Here is a 27,871-nt window from a genome sequence, read left to right on the forward strand (position 1 = left end):
CCATTCGGCCCTTCGAGCCTGCACCCCCGTTCAATATGATCATGGCTGATCATCCAGCTCAGTAACCTGTACCTGCCTTCTCTCCATACCCCCTGATCCCTTTAGCCACAAGGGCCACATCTAACTCCCTCTTAAATATAGCCAATGAACTGGCCTCAACTACTTTCTGTGGCAGAGAATTCCACAGACTCACCACTCTCTGTGTGAAGAAATGTTTTCTCATCTCGGTCCGAAAAGACTTCCCCCTTATCCTTAAGCTGTGACCCCTGGTTCTGGACATCCCCAACATCGGGAACAATCTTCCCGCATCTAGCCTCTCCAACCCCTTAAGAATTTTATATGTTTCAATAAGAGAACCCCTCAGTCTTCTAAATTCCAGCGAGTATAAGCCTAGTCTATCCGGTCTTTCTTCATATGAAAGTCCTGCCATCCCAGGGATCAATCTGGTGAACCTTCTCTGTACTCCCTCTAAGGCTAGAATGTCTTTCCTCAGATTAGGAGACCAAAACTGTACACAATACTCCAGGTGCGGTCTCACCAAGGCCCTGTACAACTGCAGCAGAACCTCCCTGCTCCTATACTCAAATCCTCTTGCTATGAATGCTAACATACCATTCGCTTTCTTCACTGCCTGCTGCTTGATTAACCTTATGCCTGCTGTGATTTGCGTATCTGAAGTCCTGTTTCTCGTTTAGATTAATTACCCCAGCAACAAATTCCTTGCAATCTACATTGGAATTCAATTCACAGTTTCCTGTCTTATTGTACTGTCTATGTTTTGTTCCTATTACATATGCCTTTCTATCATTTTAACTACTGAACGCAGAACAGTACAGCACAGCACCAGGCACTTCGGCTCATGTGCACTGCCCACGATGCCATATTAAACTAATCCCATTTGTTTATACATGGCCTCTCTCCCTCCATTCACTTCTTGCTTATTTACCCATTTAACTGCTTCATAAATATTATCATATCTGCCTCCACCTCTTCCCAAGGCAGCTTATTCCAGGCACCCACCACTCTCTAGGTGTAAAAACAAAACTTACCTTTTAAATCATTTTAACCCACCCCCTTGAAGATATACCCTCTAGTATTTGACATTTCCACCCGGGGTGGAAAAATTCTGACTGCCCTCTCTATCCATGTTCCTCATAATTGTATATACTTCTATCAGGTCTCCTCTCAACCTCTGACCATTCCAGAGAAAACAATTCAAGAAACGGATACACCGTGCTGGAGCAGGTCAGGCAGCATCTCTGGATCCATACGTGATTTCCCATCTTTTATATACTGTGTCTTAACTGATGAAGTCAAGCATGTCGTATGTCATCTTTACCATTCTGTCCACTTATGTTGTCATTTTCAGGGAGCTATGGATTTTCACCCCAAGATCTATTCATTAATGCTCTAAAGGATCCATCTATTTATTGTATGCTAACATCTTGCATTTGATGTTGCAAAGTGCAACACCTCACATGTCCAGATTAAACATCTTCTGCCATTTCTCCAACTGTTCCATATCCTGCTGTATCCTTTTAACAACTTTCTCACTATTTTGTACCGTTTCCTTTCTTTTTGTACTACCTATTGCACATGTGTGGTTTGATAGTAATCATATATGAATTGATGTACCTGGATAGCATGCAAAGCAAAGTTGTTTGTTATATCTAGGTATGTGTGACAATAATAAATCAATAATAATCCACAATTCAGTCAATTTTTGTTTTGTCTGCTAACCTACCAGTCACCCACCTACATTCTTCTATCTAAACACACAGTACAAACAACAGAGGTTCCAGGACTAATCCCTGCAAAACACTACTGATCATAGGCTTCCAATCAGAATAGCATCCCTTTCACCATTACCTTCTGTCCTGTACGGTCAAGCTAGTTGTGAATCCAATCATGCAAGCCACATTGAATCCCTCGTGCCTTGATCTTCTGAATCAACCTGTCCTGAAGGACATTTGTCATATGCTTTACCAAAACCCATGAAGATAGAACCATAGCCCTACCCTCGATCATCTTTGTCATTTTCTCAAACGAAACTCAATCAAGTTTAAGATATGACCTTCCCTGACTATCCCCAATTAGTTCATGCTTCTCCAAAGACAAGTAAGCCCATCAGAATCTTGTTCAATATTGTTCCTACCACTGATGTAAAGCCGAGTTTCTACCTATTACCATAAACAAAGGAGCAACATTGACTAATTTCCTGTCTTGCTTATGGCTAGAGGATATAAATGCTGGATTATCTGGTTTAATTTTAAAAGAACACTACAATTTGGTGATGTAAACTTAGTCATCCTTGGCTTTCTATGAGGAAAAAACAAAAAGGGGCAGAGGTTCTCAACTACAAGTAAATCCATCTCCCATATCTCAAATTTATGAATGGAGTTGGAGTTGGCAAGAGCAAGGCTCAATGGGAAGTGTGTGCCATAGGAATCATACTGTTGAAACAATGTAATGCTGGAAGATATCAGAACAGGGCAGCACGGTGGCGCAGCGGTAGAGTTGCTGCCTTACAGTGAATGCAGCGCCGGAGACCCGGGTTTGATCCCGACTACGGGCGCTGTCTGCAGGGAGTTTGTACGTTCTCCCCGTGACCTGCGTGGGTTTTCTCCGAGATCTTCAGTTTCCTCCCACACTCCAAAGACGTACAGGTATGTAGGTTAATTGGCTTGGTGCATGTAGAAATTGTCCCTCGTGGGTATAGGATAGTGTGAATGTGTGGGGATCGCTGGTCGGCGCGGACCCGGTGGGCCAAAAGGTCCTGTTTCCACACTGTATCTCTAAACTAAACTAAACTAAACTAAACATGAACCTATTTTGTTTCATATTTCGGGCAAGATAATAGTAGCACACAAGGATGGCCAGTAAAGTGTACTCACTGCTCAGGTTTTTGGCAAGGCTTACAGCATTTAAGATAACAGTATTTTCAGACACAATATTGTCTATCCTTCCAGTCAACCTGCATTCCAAGCTGTTCTTTGGAAAGTCAACTCCGAAAGTGACTGATGGGAACCTTTGGACTGTTCACTTGTTGGTGCCCAAATATACTCAAATGTAGTTAATTTATGTCACTGTGATAGATTGATATGAAGCAATAGGATTAATAACAGACAAAACTAACAAAGATTTCACTTTAAAAACTAAGTGCTGGAGAAACTCAGCAGGCCAGGCAGCATCTGTGGAGGGAAACGGACAGACTATGTTTTGGTTTGGGACCCTTCTTCAGATGGATGCAGAAGTGGGGAGAAAGCTGGTAGACAGAGATGAGGGGAAGGGGTAGAGCAAGAATTGGTAAGAGATAGGTAGATTCAGATCATATTTTGTAGAAAGTATTTTGAATTTTCATTGTCCTTTGTGGTTGTTAAATGCAAGACTTCACTGTAACGAACCTTTAACATCAGTGATGTATTGTTTGAGGAAAGAATTTTGATCAAAACAGCTCCCCAGCATTTCTTGGTGTGAAGTCGAAAAGAGTTCTGTGATATTTTCTGCAAGGTGATGAGGACCAGATCCAGTGTTTTGACTGTGCTTCTGTGCAACACTACCAATAAACTAACAGAGGATGTATATCAATTTAGAAATCCTGGCCATTGTTTGAACAAGAAGATAGGGGTTTTAAATTCAAAATGGTACCAGAGATGAACTGAGGCATCAAAATTTGGAACAAAGAAAGTTATGAGGAGATTTATTCTCTTTGCAACACAAGAGGTTAAAGAAAACCTATATCCGTCAGATCTGTATGTAATCAGGGTCATGTGTGAGGTTCCGGGTGGAGGCGGAACAGTGGATCAGCGCCAGAGTTGTTGCCTTATATTGCCAGAGACCTGGGTTCAATCCTGACTATGAGTGCTGTTTGTGGGTTTTAGCTGGGTGCTCTAGTTTCCTCCCACACTGCAAAGACGTACAGATTTGTAGGTTAATTGGGGTGACTGCTGGTCAGCGTGGACTCGGTGGGCCAAAGGGTCTGTTTGCATGCTGTATCTCTAAAGTCTTCAATTTAGTTTATTGTTTCACCAAGTGAGGAAGGGAGAATCAGCAGAAATATATTTACACTGGGTCTGATTAAGGCAGAACCCATTGAGAAAATTGACCAACGGTTTGAAGTGGTCGGACAAATTCTGTGGGAAGCAGTGGGATTGCTCGGAAATTTAATATAGAAAAAAATAACTCCGCAACATGTTTACTGTTCAGTATCTCATCCTCTGGAGACTAACTTGGTTATGTTTCCTAGCTTTCACTGTTATAATGTATGCTAATTTTTTTTTTTACAGGTTTCCATAAATGGCGCACAGCTTTTGGATGGGTCTGTGGGATCAGAGTTCACAGGGGCCCCTCAGGTAAGACAAGCAGTACATTGTAGTTCTTGCTTTTGTAAATTGGTGTAACAGTTCATGAACACGGGTTTCAATGAGAATTGCACATTTTTAAGTACTCGTGTTCTGGATTCCATGGCCACCACACCATTGTGCTGTAGTCTGTTGGTTCCAAAATCATAACAGAAACTGGAAGTCCTGAAATAAATACAGAAGATGCAGGATATCTTTGGCAAGCTAGCTGCATCTGTTTTTCAGTTTGATGTTTTTTCATTAGTTTGGATAAAAGCTCTGACCTGATTCCCTTTCCACAGATAAACTCACCAAGTATTTCTGGTATTCTGTGTTTTTCACATCACCAGAGGTTAGAGATACAGCATGGAAATGGGCTCCAAATTGGACATGGTTAATCATGGCCATTAAATTGGAAAAGAGTGTAGAGAAGAAATACGAGGATGTCACCAGGACACAAGGGTCTGAGTTTCAGGGAGAGATTGGACAGACGAGGTCTTTATTCCTTGGAGTTCAGGAGGCTAGGGGGATCTTGGAGAGGTGTGTCAAAATCTTGAGGGAAATGGATAGGATCAATGCATAGTCTTTTCCACAGGACAGGGGAATCATGGGTTTAAGAAGAGAGGTGATAAATTTAATAGAAATCTGAGGGAACTTTTTCACACACGGTAATGATTATATGGAACAAGCTGCCAAAGGAAGTAGTTGAGGCAGGTATAATAATATTTGAAAAGCATTTGATCAGGTACATGTTTTGGAACGGTTTGGAGGAATATGAGCCAAACATGGGCAATGGGTCTAATTTAAATGAGATTCTTGATCGGCATAAATGAGTTGAGTTGAAGGATGTGTTTCCGTACTCTGATTCCATGCTTTCAAGTTCAATGTATTTTTTTCAGTAACTTATTAATATCCTTGTCAAAGCTTGAAAAGGATTTCAATTTATTCAGACAGTCACACTCCCACAAAGACATTTTCTAAGACATTTATCAGCCCTGCATGGTGGATTTATCAAAAAAGGTTTAAAAACCCATGAGATTCAAGTTGGATTAAAAGTTGAGACCTGGGAAACTTTAGATGCTGGAATCTTGAGCAAAACACAAACTGCTGGTGGAACTCAGTGGGTCAGGCGTCATCTGGAGGGAAAGAAGAATAATCTGAAGAAGCGTCCTGACTCGAAACGTTGCTGTCAATAACAATTGCTGCCTGACCCGAATGACCCTGAATTACTGAGGTGCTTTTGTGTTTTATAATAGTTTTTATATCATGTTAGTTTATTTTAAAAAGTATGCAGTGAAGTATGCAAAACAACTTTCCTTGGCTGCATTTACTTGGAAATCTCAAAAACCACACACTACGTGCGACAATGCTGAAATGATTTTTGTTTTTGAATTTACAATATTGTCACCATAACAACATTGTTGTTCAGATTCCCCACAAATATGTTGTTTTAGAATAGATATGACCACCTAAGATCACAATCTCATTAACCATGTAAGGCTACTATTGTCAGGGGTTTACATGTATTTTTATTTTCTCTCTCTCTGTCCCTCTCTCTCTCTCTCTCTCTCTCTCTCTCTCTCTCTCTGTCTCTCTCTCCGTCTCTCTCTCCGTCTCTCTTTCCGTCTCCCTCTCCGTCTCCCTCTCCGTCTCTTCCTCTCCGTCTCTCCCTCTCCGTCTCTCCCTCTCCGCCTCTCCCTCTCCGCCTCTCCCTCTCCGCCTCTCCCTCTCCGCCTCTCCCTCTCCGCCTCTCCCTCTCCGCCTCTCCCTCTCCGCCTCTCCCTCTCCGCCTCTCCGTCTCCGCCTCTCCCTCTCTCCGCCCCCCTCTCTCCGCCTCCCCCTCTCTCCGCCTCCCCCTCTCTCCGCCTCCCCCTCTCTCCGCCTCCCCCTCTCTCCGCCTCCCCCTCTCTCCGCCTCCCCCTCTCTGTCTCTCCCTCTCATACAAAATAATGAAGTTAAAGCAATTTCATTACTTGCATTCGTCTGGTAATGCACAGTAAAGATGTGCATTAGTCATTTTGAAATGATAAACCTTGCCAAGAATTGGTGTTATTGGTCATCAATTCTTGTAGAGCTCTTGTTTGAGAAACGGAACATGAATGCACTGCAGGGTTGGACTGCTGGCAAAATGTGACTGCATCTTAGTGTGGAACCTATGCTATGGAAGCCAGACCAGACAGGCGTGGCAGGCTCCCTTCCGTGAAAAGCAGGAGTAGAAATGTTTGATTATATTCTCTGACACGGCCAAGTTTAACATAGCGTCACCTGGTGGGATTTTGAACTTGGAATTGAGCACTGAACTGCTGTCTTACTGTAATAAGAAGGATCCGCAGATGTTGGTTTATATCAAAGATAGACACAAAGTGATGGAGTAATTCAGCGAGTCAGGCAGCAACTCTGGAGAAATTGGAGAGGTAATGTTGGGATCCTGCTCCAGACTGGGTCGGGACCCTTCTTCGGTCGGAAACATCACCTATCCATTTTCTCCTGAGATGCAACCTCACGCGCTGAGTTACTCCAGCACTTTGTGTCTATCTGCTGTCTTTGAACTTGGAATTGAGCACTGTTTGGCATTGATGTCCACTTGTCTTATTAGGCCCTGTGTCAAGATAACCACCTTCTATTGGCCAACAATTGATCTTTAGACACTCTAAAATTGCAATCCCTTGAGCTCCCCCATTTTCACATCGTAAATCTGTACACATCCTGTGGACCAGTATGTCCAGGTCTGAGCGGTCAGCCCTTCAGTCATCTGTCCATAGATTTCTGTCCATAGATTTCCGTCCACAGATTCTGCCTGGCCCACTGAGTTCTTCCAGCACTTTGCTTTTTTGTTGCAGGTTATATTAGTTTGATTGTATTTTTATTTTTGGAATCTCGCCGAGATTTGTTATTATTGGCATCATGGTCAGCGGGGACATTGTGGGGTGAAGGGCAAGTTCCTGTGCTACTGCTCCGTGTTTCATTGTGCTTAGTTTAAGACCAGTTGGCCTCAGCATCCCACATGCTGAATCTGAGACTTGGATGGGAGGCAGAAAATGCTGAAATTCCAAGTATTAATTGTCATTGAGGAGTAGTTATGCATATAGTTTTCACATTGCTTCCTGATGATGAATTAATTTGCTGTTCTATTCTGTTCCAGACGCCCTTCACCTTTGGACTGGGTCAGAGGGCACCGTACTCAACCGGAGAACGATGTCTTCTATGTCGAAGTGAACGCAAAGACCCTTCACTTTCTGAGAGTGGGATAACAAACCCAAACAAAATGGCACTTTCTACATCTCCAAAAACAAACAGCATATTGCACCTTCCGCTTTGGGTGTGTCCGGACTGCAGGCGTACTGTTGAAAAGGATGATCGGCAGGTTTCACTGGAGCAGTCATTGGTGGTAAGGATGGTTTCCAGTTTTGATTTCTGCATTGCTGCAATCTATCAGAGTTGCACTTTTCTGCCTTCATTCTGACCACATCTCTGCACAATGGAAGTCTCATTTCACATCTGTGAAAGTTTGTAAGTCACTGTAGAATTTCCTCAGTCTCCTTCGGAAGTATAGGCATTGGTGTGCTTTCTTGACTGTTCCATCTATGTGCTTGGTCCACAACAGATGATTGATAATATTGATAATATAATATAGATATTGCTAAGGAGCGCAAAGCATTCAACCAATTTCACGTCCATTACATTAATGCTGATTGGGACATGTACTCCACCATGCATCCTGAAATCAATAATTAGCTTGTTTGTCTTGCTGACTTTAAGGGAGAGGTTATTGTCCTGGCACCATGTCATTAAGTTCTCTATGTTTGACCTGCCACAGCGGTGTCGCCTGCAATCTTGTGGATAGAATAAGAGCTGAATTTTCTCATGTAAGGTCGCTGAGGAAATATTAAGAAATGTCTTTCTAATAGACAATAGGTGCAGGAGGAGGCCATTCGGCCCTTCGAACCAGCACCGCCATTCAATGTGATCATACTGATTCTCAATCAGTACCCCGTTCCTGCCTTCTCCCCATACCCCCTGACTCCGCTATCCTTAAGAGCTCTATCTAGCTCTCTCTTGAATGCATTCAGAGAATTGGCCTCCACTGCCTTCTGAGGCAGAGAATTCCACAGATTCACAACTCTCTGACTGAAAACGTTTTTCCTCATCTCAGTTCTAAATGGCCTACCCCTTATTCTTAAACTGTGGCCCCTTGTTCTGGACTCCCCCAACATTGGGAACATGTTTCCTGCCTCTAACGTGTCCAATCCCTTAATAATCTTATATGTTTCGATAAGATCTCTCATCCTTCTAAATTCCAGTGTATACAAGCCTAGTCGCTCCAGTCTTTCAACATATGACAATCCCGCCATTCCGGGAATTAACCTAGTCAACCTACGCTGCACGCCCTCAATAGCAAGAATTTGAACGAGAGGCCATATTTTTAAGCGCAACTGATTATGTCCGACTTTGCATATTCTGTGTGCACATGTGCTGCACACATTTATTCCAATTCTTTGATCCACTTTGTACTTGACCAATGCTGCCATCCCATACCTCAAGATAGGTCTGAGCTGAATATCATGATTGATTTTAAATTAATCCATGTGGATTCTATGATTTTCTTCCCACCCTTAAATCATTTTAAATTTCCTATCCCCAACCACAATTCCCAAATTTAGAAAAATAAAGTCAAGTTTGCTGAATGCAAGTGCAGTTGATTCATTTGATTACAAATAGAGAAAATTGTTGTGTCGCAAGCTATTAGTAAACTTGATTTGGTTATCAGAATGAGTTACAGAAGTAATTGCTATGCTCCCTGAAGTATTTTAAATTACTGAAACTTGAGCTCAGTAAATGAATGCATCAAACTCTCTCGTCCAAATGGAGAATAAATCACCAAGCGGTGGAGGAACTTGATGGGACAGGCAGCATCGATGGAAGAAATGGACAGATGCTCTTTTGGGTCGATTCCCTCTACAGATTCTGCGTAACCCACTGAGTTCCTCAGAATAAAATTTATTGCACTTTATTTTCGCAGTTTTAATAATTTCAGATTCCAGCATGAAACTCCCACAGTTGATGAACTGGTGTCTAAAATTAGTAGGATTGGCCAATGTCTTGAGCAAAAGAAACATGTTGTAAAATAACCAAGGTATGGGAGAATTCAAGGCAAATGTAGAGGTTTGATTTCTGAATTATATATGAATGGAAAGGGGAAATGGGTGTCATGGTTTATGGGGAGAAGGCAGGAGAAAGATGTTAGGAGGGAGAGATAGATCAGCCATGATTGAATGGCGGAGTGGACTTGATGGGCCGAATGGTCTAATTCTGCTCCTATCACTTATGACCATATGAAAACATCTGTGAATGTTTACCCCTTGGTGTTATTGGTTCTTCAATTAGACCATGTTAAAATTATTCAAAAATATAAAGGGATTTAACATTATTTCTGATAATTCATGTTGGATCTTTTGTCAACTTTCATTTCTACCGCCTTTTGTATCAAAAGGTAGACAGTAAAACATAACACAATGTGAACACAGTAACACAGTAAAAACATAACTAATGTGACTGCAGCACAGCACCAGGCTCTGGCTATGATTCTGCTGACCCAGTGATTGTGTGAAGAGGCCATGGAAGAAAGAGGAAGCAATTTGGACAGGATGATCCTGCTTTTTGTCCTTTCGATCAAGACTAGGTGTCTCATTTTAAGTGCAGAATAGACGCTTGGGTCTGGTGCTAATGACCATCTATGAAACAGCAATCCATATTACTCCAGGAAGGGCAGATAGAGCAGGAAAGAGAACAGGAGGAAATGATCTGTCACAAATTACAGAAAAGCTAGGGGGAGAATTAGTTAAGGTGTATAAAATTATGATGGGGTTGGACAAAGTAATATGACTTTTTTGAGATATGTTGTCATTCCTTCATTGTTACTGAATCTAGATCCTGGAGATCCCTACTCAGCTGCATAGCTGGATTCTATCTGTCCATCATCTAGTTTTGTTGTGTAGACATGCCCTGTTGAAATTTGCCTTTGTCTTAAAAGAGAGGAAATATTATTGTGCTTACCAAGCTGTGTGAATGGTTTGTATTTTGGAAATCCATTGTCATGTCAGCTACCCAATGCCACAAGCCACAAAGTCAGTTTGCAAGGTGAAGTTCCTCCTTCCGTTCCAATTTTAGGAAGGACAAGCTGGCCACAACTAAATTCACTTTGACGTAACACTAAAACTGGAACGCTAACCACAGGTCCACTAATAATTTTTTTCCTGGCACCCTTAGTTGCAGAGCCTTTCTGGATTATCCATTTTACCAGACTAACAGAGGTCAAGGCCTCAGAGAGGAGTCCAATGGTACCAGAACGGTCCGCCAAGGAGCCGAGATACTGGACTGCAAAGCCAACCTCTGAAGTTGGCTCTGGGAACGGATCTGCTGGCTCCGGCCAGGCCAATGTTCCATCGTTCGTAGGGGGCAGATTCAACCCACCAATTCACTCCCGGCGAGATCGAGATCGGCTGCCTCACCTGGCCGAGACACCACATTTTCGCCATGACTTCGGGGAGGATTTCAAGTGCGCTCCCATAATTTTGTCCAGATTAAATAAGGTTCTGGACCACCAGTCACCGGAAAATCGGTGGTGGACCTGTGTCATATTGCTGCTTTTATATACGTATCAGGAGCATTGCACTGAGCAGTCAGAGAGTGTGGGTGGGGGATGCAAGTTGCACCTTCAAGTAAATTGCTGGGGGGGAACTATAAAGTTATCCCCTTTGGAAGAATAGGAAGGTAGTATATTACTTGAATGCAGATGGACCTTTCAAATTCCCCTTCAGGTTTTATGATTTACCAGATATTCATTTTCCTTAACTTCCCTGCTTTTACAAAAACTTTCTATTTTGCATTGTATTTCTCATCTAATCTCACTACTATCTTTGTCAGATGCTTTTAATGCTGATTAAAAACCTATGTGCAAAATAGAAACAATTACTTATTTCTTATATAGTTTTATAGAACATAAAACAGGAATAGGCATCTTCAACCCAAGTCCACGCCAGATGTGATGCCAAATTAAACTAATCTCTGCCTCCATATCCTTCTATTCCCTGCAGACCCATGTTCCTGTATAAAACCCTCTTAAATGCCACTATTGTATCTGTCTCCTCCACCCTTGGCAGCATGTTGCAGACACCCACCGCCCTCTGTAAAAATAAAACTTGCTTCGCACTGCAATTTGTAATACTGCAGTTTCATTGAAACCTATCAGGTTGAAGCAGGGGAGTTCTCTGGTATACTTGCCAACATTTATCTCCAGCGCAACATTAGTAAATATGGGGCATTGTACACAAGTTGACTGCTGCATCTTCCCTGCTAACCCCATCACTTCATTTCAGTATTGAAACGGAAAATGCTCGAAACATTCAGCAGATATGACAACATCTGTTAATGTTTCAGATGAAAGACTTTGATAAAGGCTTCAGCTTCATTCCCTTGCATCCCTACGGGAACAAATTCCGAGCTAGGTGGAGCTGAACTCTTCCATCTCCAAGCTCGGTACCTTAGCCTGGAGCCTTCACCCAATCTGCTGACCCTTTCTCCTGTCTCCAGAATTCTTGATCCATCTTGTCCCCTGCCCTCATTATACCTATTTCATACTAACTGTCGTTTTAACTTTCCCAACACTGCTACATTTAGCTTTGATTCTTTGTCACACAAGTACTTTGAGACTGTACGGTTGTGAATGATGCAAGTTTTTTCTTTCAAATTGCAAATTATTTGACCATCTCAGCTGTTCAATTTGATGAAGAAATTATGAAATTTATACAGAGACTTCCATAATTTACAATCTGGTTTGTATTCTGTCATGATGACAGTATGTTGCTTGTGCAGTCTTGCTTTCATATGTAGGAAGGATGTTCCATTGGGACTCGGTGCCAGCTGTCCACTGCTGAAATGCTTTGTTAGTCAAAACAGGTTGTCTGCTTTGCACTACCTGATGTATTCGTGTACAGTATGATCTGCCTGGATAATATGCAAACAAAAGATTTTCACTGTATCTCTTAAGTTAAGGCCCCCCCTCGGTCATGGCTGACCATGGATGTTGCATCCTGGTTGTTGGCTGCTTGCTCCAAACCTCGGCTAGAGCCGCATCGATGTGTGGTCGGATGCAAGCCTGGGCGATGTCATACGAAGAACAGGCTGTTGCCCATGTAGCACGTCCCCCGTCTCCACGTCGCTGTTCAATCCAAAGTTGCAGTTTGGCACCAGTGCCGTTGCAGGAGCTGCCAGAAAGAGGTTGCAGACAACGACCAACTGCCTTTGGGACTCCGACTGGATTTTTCTTGAGGTTTACTCCTGGAGCCTTTTCCATGACTGGATATGGCCACAAGGCAGTGGAGGTTTTAGATCAGAGTTTCCCTCTCCTAGATGGACTGCCTTCCCAGGCTGATGAGCCTCATCTCCCCAAGACTCGTGGGGGCGGGAGCGTCTACCTTCCCATCTATTATTATCTGAATGGTGGTCGATTAGGAGAAGGGGAGATGCAGCAAGACCTGGGTGTCGTGGTGCACCAGTCATTGAAAGTAGGCATGCAAGTGCAGCAGGCAGTGAAGAAAGCGAATGGTATGTTGGCATTCATAGTGAGGGGATTTGAGTATAGGAGCAGGGAGGTTCTGCTGCAGTTGCACAGGGCATTGGTGAGACCACACCTGGAGTATTGCGTACAGTTTTGGTCTCCTAATCTGAGGAAAGACATTCTTGCCATAGAGGGAGTACAGAGAAGGTTCACCAGATTAATTCCTGGGATGGCAGGACTTTCATATGAAGAAAGACTGGATAGACTCGGCTTGTACTCGCTGGAATTTAGAAGATTGAGGGGGGATCTTATAGAAACTTACAAAATTCTTAAGGGGTTGGACAGGCTAGATGCAGGAAGATTGTTCCCGATGTTGGGGAAGTCCAGAACAAGGGGTCACAGTTTAAGGATAAGGGGGAAGTCTTTTAGGACCGAGATGAGAAGGGTTTTTTTCACACAGAGTGGTGAATCTGTGAAATTCTCTGCCACAGAAGGTAGTTGAGGCCAGTTCATTGGCTATATTTAAGAGGGAGTTAGATGTGGCCCTTGTGGCTAAAGGGATCAGGGGGTATGGAGAGAAGGCAAGTACGGGATACTGAGTTGGATGATCAGCCATGATCATATTGAATGGCGGTGCAGGCTCGAATGGCCGAATGGCCTACTCCTGCACCTATTTTCTTTGTTTCTATAGCACCTGCCCACTGCAGCATTCGTCAGCCTTGCCAGCCGTTGTGACGCTCCACTAAAGTCAGCTATCATCCTCCGCCTGTTTCACCGTTGAGGTCTTGGTTAGATTGCTCTTTGTCAGAGACCTCCCCCTCGACCTTACTGCCATGGGTGACCCTACCAGGAGCATAGCTCCAGACGGCATCGCTCTCAGGATCTCAGGACCACACAAGCTTCTCTACCACAACAAGGTGACACTCCACGGAGAAGTCGTATCTCTAAAGTCTAATAATAAACCAATACCAATAATTATTTAGAGGAACATATTCCAAAATTCCGAGTTATTTTCCTTCACCTGGATCTGCCATTACCACTGGTTGATTTTTTCCTTTAAAGTTTCATTCATGGCCTGTGGACATGATTGGCAATCCAGGCACTCATTGCCCATGTAGAGTCTTAGTCATAGCATCTTACAGCGTGGAAATAGGCCCCTCTAACCAACTTACCCACACCGGCCAACATGTCCCATCTACATTAGTCCCACCTGCCTGTTTGGCTCATATCCAGCAAACCCTGTCCTATCCATGTACCTGTCTAAGTGTTTCTTATATGTTGCGTTAGGACCTGCCACAACTAACTCCTCCAGTAGCTCGCTGCATACACCCACCAACCTTTGTATAAAAAAGTTACCTCTCAGGTTCCTGTTAAATCTTTCCCCTCTCACCTTAAACCTATGTCCTCTGGTTCGAGATTCCTCTACTCTGGGCAAGAGATTCTATCGTCTTCCGGATCTATTTCTTTCATGATTTTATTCACCTCTATAAGATCACCCCTCATCCTCCTGCACTTCAAGGAATAGAGTCCTAGCCTGTTCGACCTCTTCCTATAGCTCGGGCCCTCGAATCCTGACATCCTCTTGGGCTATACCAGGTAGGGATGGCAGACTTCCATCAATGAACCTTATATTGGATTTCTACAACAGAAGGTTTGTACAACACTCTTAGAAGGCTTGGGAAGTTCGGCATGTCCCCTACAACTCTCACCAACTTCTGCAGATCCACCATAGAAAGCACTTTGTCACGGTGCATCATAGCTTGGTTTGGGCACAGCTCCATCCAGGACTGCAAGAACTTGCAGCAATTGTTCACACAGCCCAGATCATCACACAAACCAACCTCCCTTCTATTAACTCCATTTATACCTCTCGTTGCTGTGGCAAGGCCAGCAGCATAATCTAGGACGGGTCACACTCTGGCCACTTCCACTTTTCCCCTCTCCCATCAGGCAAAAGATATAGAAGTGTGAAAATGCACACCACCAGATTCAAGGAGTTTCTTCCTAGCGCTTATCAGGTAACTGAATCATCCTACCACAACCAGAGAGCAATGCTGAACTACTACCAGACGACAACTTTCAGACACCTCCTCCTACTTATCCTTGGACCATGACCCCACCGACGAGCACCAGACCTTAATCATCAACATCATCACTGACCTCACCATTTCCGGCGCTCTACCCTCTAATGCCTCCAACCTTATCGTTCCCCAGCCCTGCACGGTTTTACCTTCTACCTAAAATCCATAAACAGAACTGTCCCGGCAGACCCATTGTTTCTGCCTGTTCATGTCCCACCGAACTTATTTCCACCTACCTCGACTCCATCCTATCCCCCCTGGTCAAATCCCTCCCCACATTTGTCCAAGACATCTCACGCTCTCCGTCTCCTCGATAACATCCGGTTTCCAGGCCCCCACTCCCTCATCTTTACCATGGATGTCCAGTCACTCTACACTTCCATCCCCCACAAGGATGGTCTTGAAGCCCTCTGTTTCTTCCTCGACCGTAGAACCAGCCAATCCCCATCTACTAACACTCTCCTCCGCCTAGCAGAGCTGGTTCTTACCCTTAACAACTCTCCTCCCGCTTCTTCACTCGCATGGGCCCTAGCTATGCCTGCCTCTTTGTCGGGTACGTCGAACAATCCCTGTTCCGGACGTACACTGGCCCCATCCCCGAACTCTACCTCCGCTACATCGACGACTGCAATGGTGCTACCTCTTGTACCCATGCAGAACTCACTGACTTCATACACTTCACTACCAAATTCTATCCTGCTCTTAAATATACTTGGACTATCTCTGACATCTCCCTACCGTTTCTGGACCTCACCATCTCCATCACAGGAGACAGACTAGTGACTGACATCTACTATAAACCCACTGACTCGCACAGATATCTGGACTATACTTCTTCCCACCCTGTCTCCTGCAAAAAGTCTATCCCCTACTCCCAATTCTTCCGTCTACGCCGCATCTGCGCCCGGGATGAGGTGTTTCACACTAGGGCATCAGAGATGTCCTAATTCTTCAGGAAACGGGGCTTCCCCTCTTCCATTATAGATGAGGCTCTCACGAGGTCCTCTTCTATATCCCGCAGCTCCGCTCTTGCTCCCCCTCCCCCCATTCGTAACAAGGACAGAATCCCCCTAGTTTTCGCCTTCCACCCCATAAGCCAGCGTATCCAACAAATCATCCACCAATATTTCCGTCACCTACAACGGGACCCCACTACTAGCCACATCTTCCCATCCCCTCCCCTTTCTGCGTTCCGCAGAGACCGTTCCCTTCGTACCTTCCTGGTCCACTCGTCCCTTCCTACCCAAACCACCCCATCCCCGGGCACTTTCCTCTGCAACCGCAAGAGATGCAACACCTGTCCCTTTACCTCCCCCCTCAACTCCATCCAAGGACCCAAACAGTCTTTCCAGGTGAGACAGAGGTTCACCTGCACCTCCTCCAACCTCATCTATTGTATCCGCTGCTCTAGATGTCAACTTCTTTACATCGGCAAAACCAAACGCAGGCTCGGCGATCGTTTCGCTCAACACCTTCACTCAGTCCGCTTTAACCAACCTGATCTCCCGGTGGCTGAGCACTTCAACTCCCCCTCCCACTCCCAGTCTGACCTTTCTGTCATGAGCCTCCTCCAGTGCCATAGTGAGGCCCACCGGAAATTGGAGGAACCACACACCTCATATTTCGCTTGGGCAGCTTGCAGCCCAGCGGTATGAACATTCTCCAACTTTAGATAGTTCCTCTGTCCCTCTCTTCCCCATCCCCTTCCCAGTTCTCCCTCTATCTTCCTGTCTCCACTCATATCCTTCCTTTGTCCCGCCCCCCTGACATCAGTCTGAAGAAGGGTCTCGACCCGAAACGTCACCTATTCCATCTCTCCTGAGATGCTGCCTGACCTGCTGAGTTACTCCAGCATTTTGTGATACTACCTCTTTGGTGACCCTTGGTCTTTCCTTGATCGGACTTTGCTGGCTTTACCTTGAACTAAACGTTATTCCCTTATCATGTATCTATACACTATAAATGGCTCGATTGTAATCAAGTATTGTCTTCTGACTGGATAGCACGCAACTAAAGCTTTTCACTGTACCTTGTTACACATGACAATAAACTAAACAGAACAGTCCTGTAGTTTCATGATTATCTTTTCTCCTTGTGGCATTTTAAATTACACATTTATATTTAATTAAATTGATTTTTTGAGTTCATGATGGTATATAAACTTGTATCTTTGGATCATTGCCTCAGTATTCCGGCTGCTTATCAAATTACATGCCCACTGTAGTCGCATACATGTGAAAAGTGCAGATGCTGGTTAATACACAGAAGAACACAGTGCTGGAGTAACTCAGTGGGTCAGGCAGCATCTCTGGAGAACATGGATAGTTGACATTTCTGGTTGAGACCCTTCTTCAGACCAATTGTAGGTGGGTGATGGGGAAAGAATAAAGCTTTCTTCCCCCAACCTCCCCTAATCAATCTGAAGAAGGGTCTTGAATTCTGTTCTAGCTTGAGGTGGTGTAAATTAGGAATTGAAAAGTGCAGATATGAATCTCAATTATTTTTCAATTATTTTTGATTCTGGCTTGATCAACATATGGCCGGACCTCAATGTTTCTTTCGTGCTTATGGTTTTTGTACTAGCTTGTCTTAAATTTCCACTCAAAACTCTCTCCCAAACTCTGTTTGTCCATTATTCTATTAGTAATTATTTTCGCCAAACCTTAGTTTGCTTTCTGAATGTAATTGATTCCATCTTGACTCCATTGTTGAACAACTTCATGCTAAGGTAACTGTCACTAAATGTTTTTGAACAATTTTGTTTTTGCACATTAAGAATAAAAGAAATAAAAGCAAGAGCTAGATATGAGCTTTCAACTCTATATTCTTGCCTGATCCCTGAATTTGGTTTAAACCCACAACTCTCACTCGCTGTTGAGCAGAATGGTTAAATGTTTGTTTTAGTTACTGAAGGGCTGATCGAATTGTATCAATTTTTCTGTGATTATAGAATCAAGACTTCTTATTGCATATGCCAATGGCTAATAATGGAGCACCCCAGGACTCGATAGGTGGAAGACTGGCTGTCGGAGCTCAATCAGTGCCTGGTACAGATGTCAATGCCCCTGCAACTTCAGATATAGCTTGCAATTGTGAGGCATGCAATGAGCGCAGGTAAGTGATTGTCAAGAGAAGACATTCTTACTGTCAAATGATCTGTCTTTACTCTGTCATGGCCCACACATTTACTTTTACCTTCTGCGACACAGCACGGAAACAAGCTCATCGGCCCACTGAGTTCACGCTGACCATCAATCACATGTTCACAATGCTTCTATGAATTCACTCTTTCGCATCTGCTCGTATGCATTAGGGACAATTTATAGAAGCCATTTAATCTATAAACATGTATGTCTTTGGGATATGGGAAGAAAGCGGAGCACCCAGAGTAAACCCACGAGGTCACAGGGAGAATGTGCAAACTCCACACAGGCAGCACCCGAGGTCAGGATTGAACTAGGATCTCTGGCGCTGAGGAGCAGCAGCTCTACCAGCTGTGTCACTTTGCTGCCCTGCTGCACCATTGTGCCCCCTTGAAAAATAATTGCTTTTATAATGGTATTGAGGTAGTTGAAGTTCACCAGGTTGATACTGATAGTGCGTCAGTAATTCCATTCACTGAAGTCCAGGATATACAATAAAATTATGTTTCATGTAGTTCAGTCAGCAAAAGTGGTGCATGAAGTAACTGCTTCAGATAGGCCTTTGTGTGTACCTCATGTCACTATGCTTTTTTAAATGACTGTGCTGTTACTTTGAGTTTTATTATAGTAGTTTTCTTTGACCTGAAATTTTGAAACAGATAAGATGCATTTTCCAATCCAGTATGATCATATGCAAATCTCATTATTCACCAATTTTATTGTGAAGCACAGCATTTTTGTCCAATCCTGTGCAATGCCACAATAGCCTATGAAATGGTGAAGTTTAAGATTGATTAGGAAGTACTAGATTGCAGTATGGGAAATGCGGAAGATGCAGAGAGGCTCCTGGGGGAAATGGAACGACTCAATGAACGAGCAAGAATAAATGGACAACTGCAATATAATGTTGGGAAATGTGCAGTCAACAAATTTGATAGGAAAATAAATATATGTTATAAATGGTGAGAGATTGAAATATACGAGTATTCAGGCAAACGTGAATATCTTTATATCTTTATACCCATGAATCAAGGATCAAGTTTGAATAAGCCTTGATCATATTCAATGGCAGAGTAATGGTAAGGCTTATTTCCTTTTTATGTTTGCGTCCTTATTCTCAACTCTCCCATCAGAGCACATGGTATTGGGGGTGGGTACTGACATGGATAGAAAATTGGTTGGCAGACAGGAAACAAAGAGTAGGGATAAATTGGTCCCTTTCAGAATGGCAGGCAGTGATTAGTGGGGTACCGCAAGGCTCGGTGCTGGGACCGCAGCTATTTACAATATACATCAATGACTTAGATGAAGGGATTAAAAGTAACATTAGCAAATTTGCAGATGACACAAAGCTGGGTGGCAATGTGAAGTGTGAGGAGGATGCTATGAGGATGCAGGGTGACTTGGGACAGGTTGTGTGAGTGGGCGGATGCATGGCAGATGCAGTTTAATGTGGGTAAATGTGAGGTTATCCAGTTTGGTGGTAAGAACAGGAAGGTAGATTATTATCTGAATGGTGTCAAGTTAGGAAAAAGGGAAGTACAACGAGATCAGGGTGTCCTAGTTCATCAATCACTGAAAGTAAGCATGCAGGTACAGCAGGCAGTGAAGAAAGCTAATGGAATATTGGCCTTCATAACAAGAGGAGTTGAGTATAGGAGCAAAGAGGTCCTTCTGCAGTTGTAGAGGCCCCTACCTGGAGTATTGTGTGCAGTTTTGGTCTCCAAATTTAAGGAAGGACATTCTTACTATTGAGAGAGTGCAACGTAGGTTCACGAGGTTAATTCCCGGAATGGCGGGACTGTCATATATTGAAAGACTGGAGCGTCTGGGCTTGTGTACTCTGGAATTTAGAAAGATGAGAGGGGATCTTATTGAAACATATAAGATTATTAAAGGATTGGACACGCTAGAGGCAGGAAACATGTTCCCAATGTCAGGGGCCACAGTTTAAGAATAAGGGGTAGGCCATTTAGAGCGGAGATGAGGGAAAAACTTTTTCACTCATAGTTGTGAAGCTGTGGGACTCTCTGCCTCAGAAGGCAGTGGAGTCCAATTCCCTGGATGCTTTCAAGAGAGAGTTAGATAGAGCTCTTTATGATAGCGGAGTCAAGAGATATGGGGAGAAGGCAGGAACGGGGTACTGATTGGGGATGATCACGGTGAATGGCGGTGCTGGCTCGAAGAGCCGAATGGCCTACTACTGCACCTATTGTCTATTATCACAGAAAATGACTTATTTTTTCACTTTGTCAAATCCTTCAGCTGTGTTAATGCCTCAGCTACCTGCTTCAGCTCAGTCTGAAGGTTCCCAACAAAATGTCACCTATCCATGTTCTCCTGGGATGCTGCCTGGCCCACAGTTCCTCCAGCATTTTGTGTCTTTCCTTGGTAAACTAGCATCTGTAATTCCTTGTTTTTCCTCAGCTACTTGCTCTCTTCTGTTTTCAAAGGGATTTAAAAAACAGATGAATGCAACCTCATCTCTAATGATTGTCCCCCACCACCCTCATCTAATGATTGTCCCCCACCACCTTCTCAGTTCCTGAGAATAGGAGTCTGAATTGCTGAAATTAAGTGTCCTTCACAATGGTCGAAAGGTCCTATTTGTTCTGTGATCATCGTGAATGAAGTGAGAGTGGTTTAATGGTGTCGTCAAATGCACTCCCTCTTTATAGAGAAATATCAGCAGAGAATGAGCGAGAATCTCAGCAGCTTCAGCATTACTGGTCAGAGGTACGTTACATGGTCCGATGTATTTATCGCCAAGCCGGGACGCCGTTAGCTGATGATCATGACCAGTCACTGGTTCCAGACAAGGAGGGAATGAAAGAATTGGTAGACAGGTAAGCACTTTTCAATTTACTTTATCAAACTTTTATTTTAGCAAGTTTTGAGATTAAACTTATTGTAGAAAATATTAGCAAACTTAGTGTCGTCTGACTTTATTCACAATTAGTAATATTGTACAAATTAATCTATGGCATAGTGTGTCTTTGAGAATGAAATACTCTTAATGAGTCTGGACTCTTTAGAATGCAGGGTGGACACAAAATGCTGGAGTAACTCAGCGGAACAGGCAGCATCTCTGGAAGAAGGAATGGGTGACGTTTCGGGTCGAGACCCTCCTTCAGGCCCGTGACGTCACCCATTCCTTCTCTCCAGAGATGCTGCCTGTCCCGCTGAGTTATTCCAGCATTTTGTGTCTACCATCTATTTAAACCAGCATCTGCAGTTCTTTCCTTCACGTACTAGTCTTTAAAAGGCAGCCTTCTGATTGATTGACCTATAATATCTGTATTTGCATCCTCGGCCTTAGGTTATGTGAACGTGACCCCTACCAGTTGTACCAACGTTTGGAGCAACAGGCCAGGGAATACGTTCTGGAAATGAAGGTACGCTTGCTTCGACATCTGTCACTGGGATCCAAAGTAACCACAGTGGTGCAGGGCCCACTGCAGGCTCATCAGTTCATCTCACTCCTGTTGGAGGAATACAGTGCACTCTGTCAAGCTGCTCGCACAATCAGCACCTTCCTCATCACGCTGGTAAGTTGTCAAATCAAAGCGTCATCGTGAGTACATGTTTAACCATTGACTGAGCAGGCAAAGTCAGCTCGCACATCGAGCCGGCAGGCAGGACCATGATGGTGGGAGTGTCATGATTAACCACATTCCACGCGTCCACATGTTCATCAGTGACAGTTATACAACCCAAAACGAGTGGAATTGAACCCATTTTGAGCCCATCAGAATCGTAGATATTCCTCTGGTCAATGGAACTGGATCTGAAGGGGGTCACTGTAGTGCAGCTGATAGAGCTGCTGCTTGGCAAAGTCAGATACTCAGCTTCGATCCTGATCTCGGGTGCTGTCTATGCGGGGCTTGCACATTCTCCCTGTGACCGTGTGGGTTTCCTCCCACATCCCAAAGACTTTCAGAAGTTCACAAGTTATAGGAGCATAATTAGACCACTTGGCCCATCAAGTCTTCTCTGCCATTCAATTATGGCTGATCTATCTTTCCCCCTCAACCCTATTCTCCTGCCTTCTCCCCATAATCCCTGACACTCTTACTAATCATATGCGGGTTTCTAGGTCTCTAGATTGTCCTTGGTGTAGGGACTGGATGACAAAGTGGGATAACATAGAATCATTGTGAATCAATGGTCAATGTGGACTCGGCAGGCTGAAGGGCCTGTCTCCAAGCTGTATCTTTCAATTCATTTCAATTGAACCTTGTTCCCAGAAGCCAACATCGAAATTGCTGCAGATTCGAATCCTTTGCACTCCGAATACAACTTCCATTCATCGAATTACGAATGTCGCCTTTGCTTTCTTTGACAGGAAAGTGAACATTTGAAGAAATTCCAAGTGACGTGGGAACTTCATAATAAGCACCTATTTGAAAACTTGGTATTCTCTGAGTCACTTCTGCAAAGTAGCCTACCATCACTCGTAGCACAACTACGGTAGGCGCTCTGCTGTCTAAGCCAATTTTGATGTGATTATATCATATTTAAATTAATTTGCTCATTATAATTCATATTTTCATATTTGGTGAAGGTTTAAATAACCATATCTGAGGAAGGATGTGCTGGCTCTGGAGAGGGTCCAGAGGAGGTTTACAAGAATTATTCCAGGAATTAGTAGGTTAACATATGATGAGCGTTTCATGGCACTGAGCCTATATTTGCTGGAGTTTAGAAGAATGAGGGGGAACCTCTGAAACGTACAGAATAGTGAAAGGCTTGGATCGAGTGGATGTGGAGAGGATGTTTCCACTCGTGGGAGAGTCGAGGACTAGAGGTTATAGCCTCAGTATTAAAGGACCTTTTAGGAAGGAGATGAGGAGGAATTTATTTCATCAGAGGGTGGTGAATCTGGAATCTTTGCCGCAGAAGGCTTTGAAGGCCGTCAGTGGATATTTTTAAGGCAGACATTGATAGATTTATGATTAGAACAGGTGTCAGAGGTTATGGGGAGAAGGCAGGAGAATGGGGTGGGTGGGAGAGATAGATCAGCCATGATTGAATGGTGGAGTAGATTTGATGGGCTGAATGGCCTAATTCTACTCCTATCATATAATCAGGCACTGTTTTGGTTGAATTATAACCTCCCTTTGTATATATTGGGGAGACTGACAATCTTTTATCCAGGATGGAAAAAACAAATACTAAAGGGCTTTAAGGGGCAAAGTTTAAAGGAGATGTGTGAGGCTTTTTTTTTTATACACACAATAGGCCTAGAACTTGCTGCCAGGGTTGGTGGTGATAGAGGCAGATACGACAATGGCATTTGAGAGGCTTTTGGTTAGGCACATGATATAGGGGGAATGGAGGGGTATGGATTATGCGTAGGGAGATAAATGAGGGACTTGGCATCATGTTCAGCATGGACATTATGGGCAGAAGAGCCAGTTCTCGTGCTATACTGTTATATGTGCTAAGTTGGTTGGTAAAGTGAATGGTAGGATGGACTTTACGTGCTTTACTGACATGTAGAATTTAATTAAGCATGGTTCAGACGCTCCTATTTCCGTGTCTTAATCTTGGATTGCATTTGCTTTGTAAAAGTCAACACTGGTAGACGTGTCATTTCCAGAGCCCACTCTCCCGAAAAAAAACAACGTTCCCTTCCCATCACTTTTGGGATTTGTGGGCAATGGGTATAATTCTTTCACTCAACCAGCAATCGTATATTTTGACCTGTCAGCCCATTTGAGAACATGATCACTGCACCTTGATATTATCTCTGCCTCATGAAAAATGTCAGAAAGAATGAGCCATTCAGGTCATTGTGCTCACTTCTGTTCTGTGAAAGAGTTGTCCAATTTTGTTCCCCTTTCCATGCTCCTTTTCCCCCTGCACTCTTACATAATTTAAAATTTCTCCCATGCTGCCCTTGATGCACTAAATTCTCGTCGCAACTTAGAATTTTAGTCTCTGTCGTGGTGTTATTTTTGATGTGTGCAAAATGCCTCTATTTTTGGTCTCCTCCAGGACTTGGCACTCTCAATAGATAGAAGAGCTTGGTTATCTGATCCAATGGAGCAGTGGGCTGTGCTGACTTTTTGACCAGCTTATGTCATGTACTTATGTTGCTGTATTGATTGATCTGCTTGCAGGCTTGGTACAGCATCTCACGACTCGTACAGTGAGGACATGTATAGTACATTACTACAACGTTACCTCCAGATGGACCAGGATATGAGACGAGTTGCAGCAGAGTGGCTAGAATGCCAGAAACGAATAGATGACTATGTGGATGAACAGGTAAGATTTCCTTTCTCAAAATCCCTTTGCTACTTCAATCTTTGTAATCACCAAGATGAGGTAAAGTCTCTTCCCGATTGGCTTAGTTAACTGAGGTAGTAAGAAACAGTATCAGTCATATCCTTGATCTGTCTCTAGCTAAATAGCCAGTGACAACAACAATTAATTAGCCCTAGTATCTCCCTGAAGCTTGAACTTTACACTGTATTAATGTGAAGCGTGATGGTGTAAAACAAGAGGATTTCCTAACGGCTATGATTATTTATTTGAAGGGAAGTTTTAAGAAGGGATCGTGACTCCAGCATTCAGTCTTGTGCTTCCACCTAGCGTCCTTCCTAATAGAAAAGTACAGGTTAGGAACAGGCACTTCAGTCCACCATGGTTGAGTTGATCCCGATGCCAATCTAAACTAACCCCCATCTGCCTGCCCTCTATTACTTGCCTGTTATATCTGTCAAAATCTATCTTAGTTGCTATGAGATTAAAACAGGTGGCATTATTAACAGTGAGGATTGTTATCAAGAATTATAATGGGATCTTGGTCAGCTGGGCAAGGGGGCCAAGGAATGGTGAATGGAGTTTAATACAGATAAGTGTGAGTGGTTGTAATTTGGGAGTCGACCAGGGCAGGACCATCACAGTGAACAAGAGGGCCCTGGGTAATGTGGACCAGAGGAATTTCGGAGAGCAGTGTCTTCTGAAAGTAACATTGTCTTCTGAAAGTAGATAGGGTGGTGAAACGGGCTTTTGGCATGCTGGCCTTCATCAGTCAGAGTGTTGAATATAAAAGTTATGTTACACTTGTACGAGGATGCTGTCCTACTGTGCTGCCCATGTCAGTGATTTAATCATTCACCAAATTGGAATTGCAGTTGAACTAAAAAAAATGAATCAACTGTTTTTCACAGAAATTGATTGTGTCAGGAAATTGAAGAGATTCAACGAATGGAGGACACATGAGGGAAGGGAAGACTGGAGAACACGGTGGTAGTTCTTTCAGCAGAGAAATGTGATGGTGTTTGGTACAAGGTTCACCCAGGTTCATAGTCATACAGTGTGGAAACAGGCCCTTTGGCCCAACTTGCCCACACCAACCAACACGTCCCATCTAGACTAGTCCACCTGCCTGCGTTTGGGCCATATCCCTCTAAACCTATCCTCACCATGTACCTGTCTGAAGAAGGGTCTTGATCCGAAACGTCACCCATTCCTTCTATCCAGAGATGCTGCCTTAGTTACTCCAGCATTTTGTGTCAACCTGCCTAAATGTTTCTTAAACTTTGCGATAGATCTGGCAGGTACCATATGTACGTGGTCCAGACTGAAATGGGCTAGGATAATACTGAGGTTGCTGCAGTGTTGTCTGAGTTTGATTTCTGAGATGGGTCTCTTGTTATCCTGGTTTGCTCGTTCTCGTGTAAGAAAGTTATTTTTTACATTCTAACTGCGCACATTTGAGTTTGGAGAGAATGCCAGGCCTTTTGGTTATTAATCTATTGTTTTCACTGGAAGCATTTATCATCTTGGTGAAACTAATTCCGTGGCATAGTCTCGTAGTTCCAGTTTGTATTGTTGCATATGTAAAATAAGAAAATAGTAGAATTAGCATCCGTACAGCGTGTAAAAGAGTTGTCTAACTTTGAACATCCTGAAGAGTGAAAAACAGATGCTGGAAATTGAAAGAGGAAATGTTATGACTTAGCAGGTCAGGCAAGCAAAGAAAGGGTTTTTGAAGTGCAGTCACTATTAAAATCTAGGCAAACGTGGTGCACAGCATGTGTATTGAGTTAAGTGGCCACGTCATCTGCTTGAAGTGGAGGAAGGTATTAAAGGAGTGGTTCCACTGCACTTCAACAAATGGTGCAGTGAAGTAATTTATACATTAGTTTGAAACCTACAAAAGGCAGCATGAGAGGAAAGTGAAGCACTGAAATGTTAGCCCAGAGTATGTGCTCAAGACTCTAAATTGGGATTTTCAACCGCTCATCTCCTGCGGCAGAGGTGAGGATGCTACGATCAATCCAAGGTACCACGGTTAATGCTCAAAGTTCATTAATCAACATTTTATTTCATTTTTAAAAGATCATATTGAGAAGAGCTGCATGACAGCCTATGATGTCTCAATGCTTTTGTTTGTTAGATGGCAATGAAAACCAAACAACGCATGCTAAAGGATGATTGGGAGTTCTTCAAACAGCGCCGGTTATTAGAAGAACAGGTAAAATGGTGGTCCTGACTTTTGAATTTATAAATAATGTAATGGTAATATCCTGAGTAACGCAAAACCAGGGAGGGGGGATAGATTGTGAACTAAGTACTCTCGGGTAAAATCCAAGAACACTTCAGGATTTGGTTGATATCTGGACCTCATTTCCTAATCCTAACTTTAGACTTTAAAGATGCAGCGTGGAAACAGGCCCTTCGGCCCATTCAGTCCATATCGACTAGCGCTAACACTATCCTGCACACCAGGGACAATTGACAATTTTAACCTACAACCCTGTAAATCTTTAGAGTGTGGGAGGAAACCAGAGCACTCAGAGAAAACCCAGGAAGTCACAGGAAGAACATACAAACTCCGTACAGACAGCACCCATAGTAAGGATCGAACCTGCGTCTCTAATGCTGTAAAACATCAGCTTTACCGCCATGCCACTGTGCCACCCTTGACAGCACTTCATCTCCCGAAAGAACTATTGAGTTTGAAATTGCTGATTTTTAATTCAGTAAGATGGTTGGGGCAGGCAGAAAATGGTCTGAAGATGCAATTCAGTCACATTCCCATTTATTGGTGGATCTTCATCCTGGTAAAGCATTTAAATGTGGACTTCATCACTGAAATTGTGGGAATTGTAAAAACAGAGTGATAAGTCTTATTCATTAATTAAGAGGGATAAAGGAAAGTAAGACAGTTGCATGGGTAGAGAAATGTAGATTCGGAACGGTCTCTGACATTTAAAAAAAATGATAACCTATGAAATAAATTAATGGAAACAAAAACAGTTGCATAATTCAAAATGTGTTATGTTGTAACTTGAGAAACATTGGTTAGGCTGCACTTAGAGCATTGTGTGCAGTTCTGGTCTTCAAACTATTGGAAGGATATGGAGATTCACCAGAATGTTACCTGGATTGGAAGACTTCAGTTATGGGGAGAGGTTGGATAGGTTCTGCTTGTTCCCGGACTGAAGCATACTGAGGGGTGATCTAATAGAGGTGCATAAAACTGTGAGAGGCATAGAAGGGGTGAAAATCTTCTTTCCCCATGATAGGAGCATCAAAAACAAGAGGGTATAGTTTGTCAGAGAAATTAGTTTTAAGGGGGATGTGAGAAGAAAGTGTTTGACACAGAAGACTGGTTGATATTGGGAATGCTTTGTCAGAGGTGGTGGAATCACTACATCTAAGATGCATTTACATTGACACTTAAGCAGACAAGGCATAGAGGCCAGGGTCCTAATTTGGGCAAATGGGATA

General features: G+C 43.3%; 1 protein-coding gene across 4 annotated transcripts in view; it reads left to right on the forward strand.

The window, feature by feature from the left end:
- fam193a (family with sequence similarity 193 member A) overlaps nucleotides 1–27,871 on the forward strand; it is a 154,300-nt gene that overhangs the window by 93,064 nt on the left and 33,365 nt on the right. For all 4 annotated transcript variants that reach the window (XM_078431893.1, XM_078431903.1, XM_078431898.1 and 1 more), the window contains exons 2-9: nucleotides 4,287–4,352; nucleotides 7,483–7,728; nucleotides 17,929–18,092; nucleotides 20,800–20,967; nucleotides 21,441–21,669; nucleotides 22,467–22,591; nucleotides 24,247–24,394; nucleotides 26,535–26,612. In XM_078431893.1, the coding sequence (XP_078288019.1) occupies nucleotides 4,287–4,352; nucleotides 7,483–7,728; nucleotides 17,929–18,092; nucleotides 20,800–20,967; nucleotides 21,441–21,669; nucleotides 22,467–22,591; nucleotides 24,247–24,394; nucleotides 26,535–26,612 (1,224 nt within the window). The remainder of the gene's footprint in view (nucleotides 1–4,286; nucleotides 4,353–7,482; nucleotides 7,729–17,928; nucleotides 18,093–20,799; nucleotides 20,968–21,440; nucleotides 21,670–22,466; nucleotides 22,592–24,246; nucleotides 24,395–26,534; nucleotides 26,613–27,871) is intronic.

Source organism: Rhinoraja longicauda, chromosome 3 (assembly GCF_053455715.1).
Source record: "Rhinoraja longicauda isolate Sanriku21f chromosome 3, sRhiLon1.1, whole genome shotgun sequence".
NCBI lineage: Eukaryota > Metazoa > Chordata > Chondrichthyes > Rajiformes > Arhynchobatidae > Rhinoraja > Rhinoraja longicauda.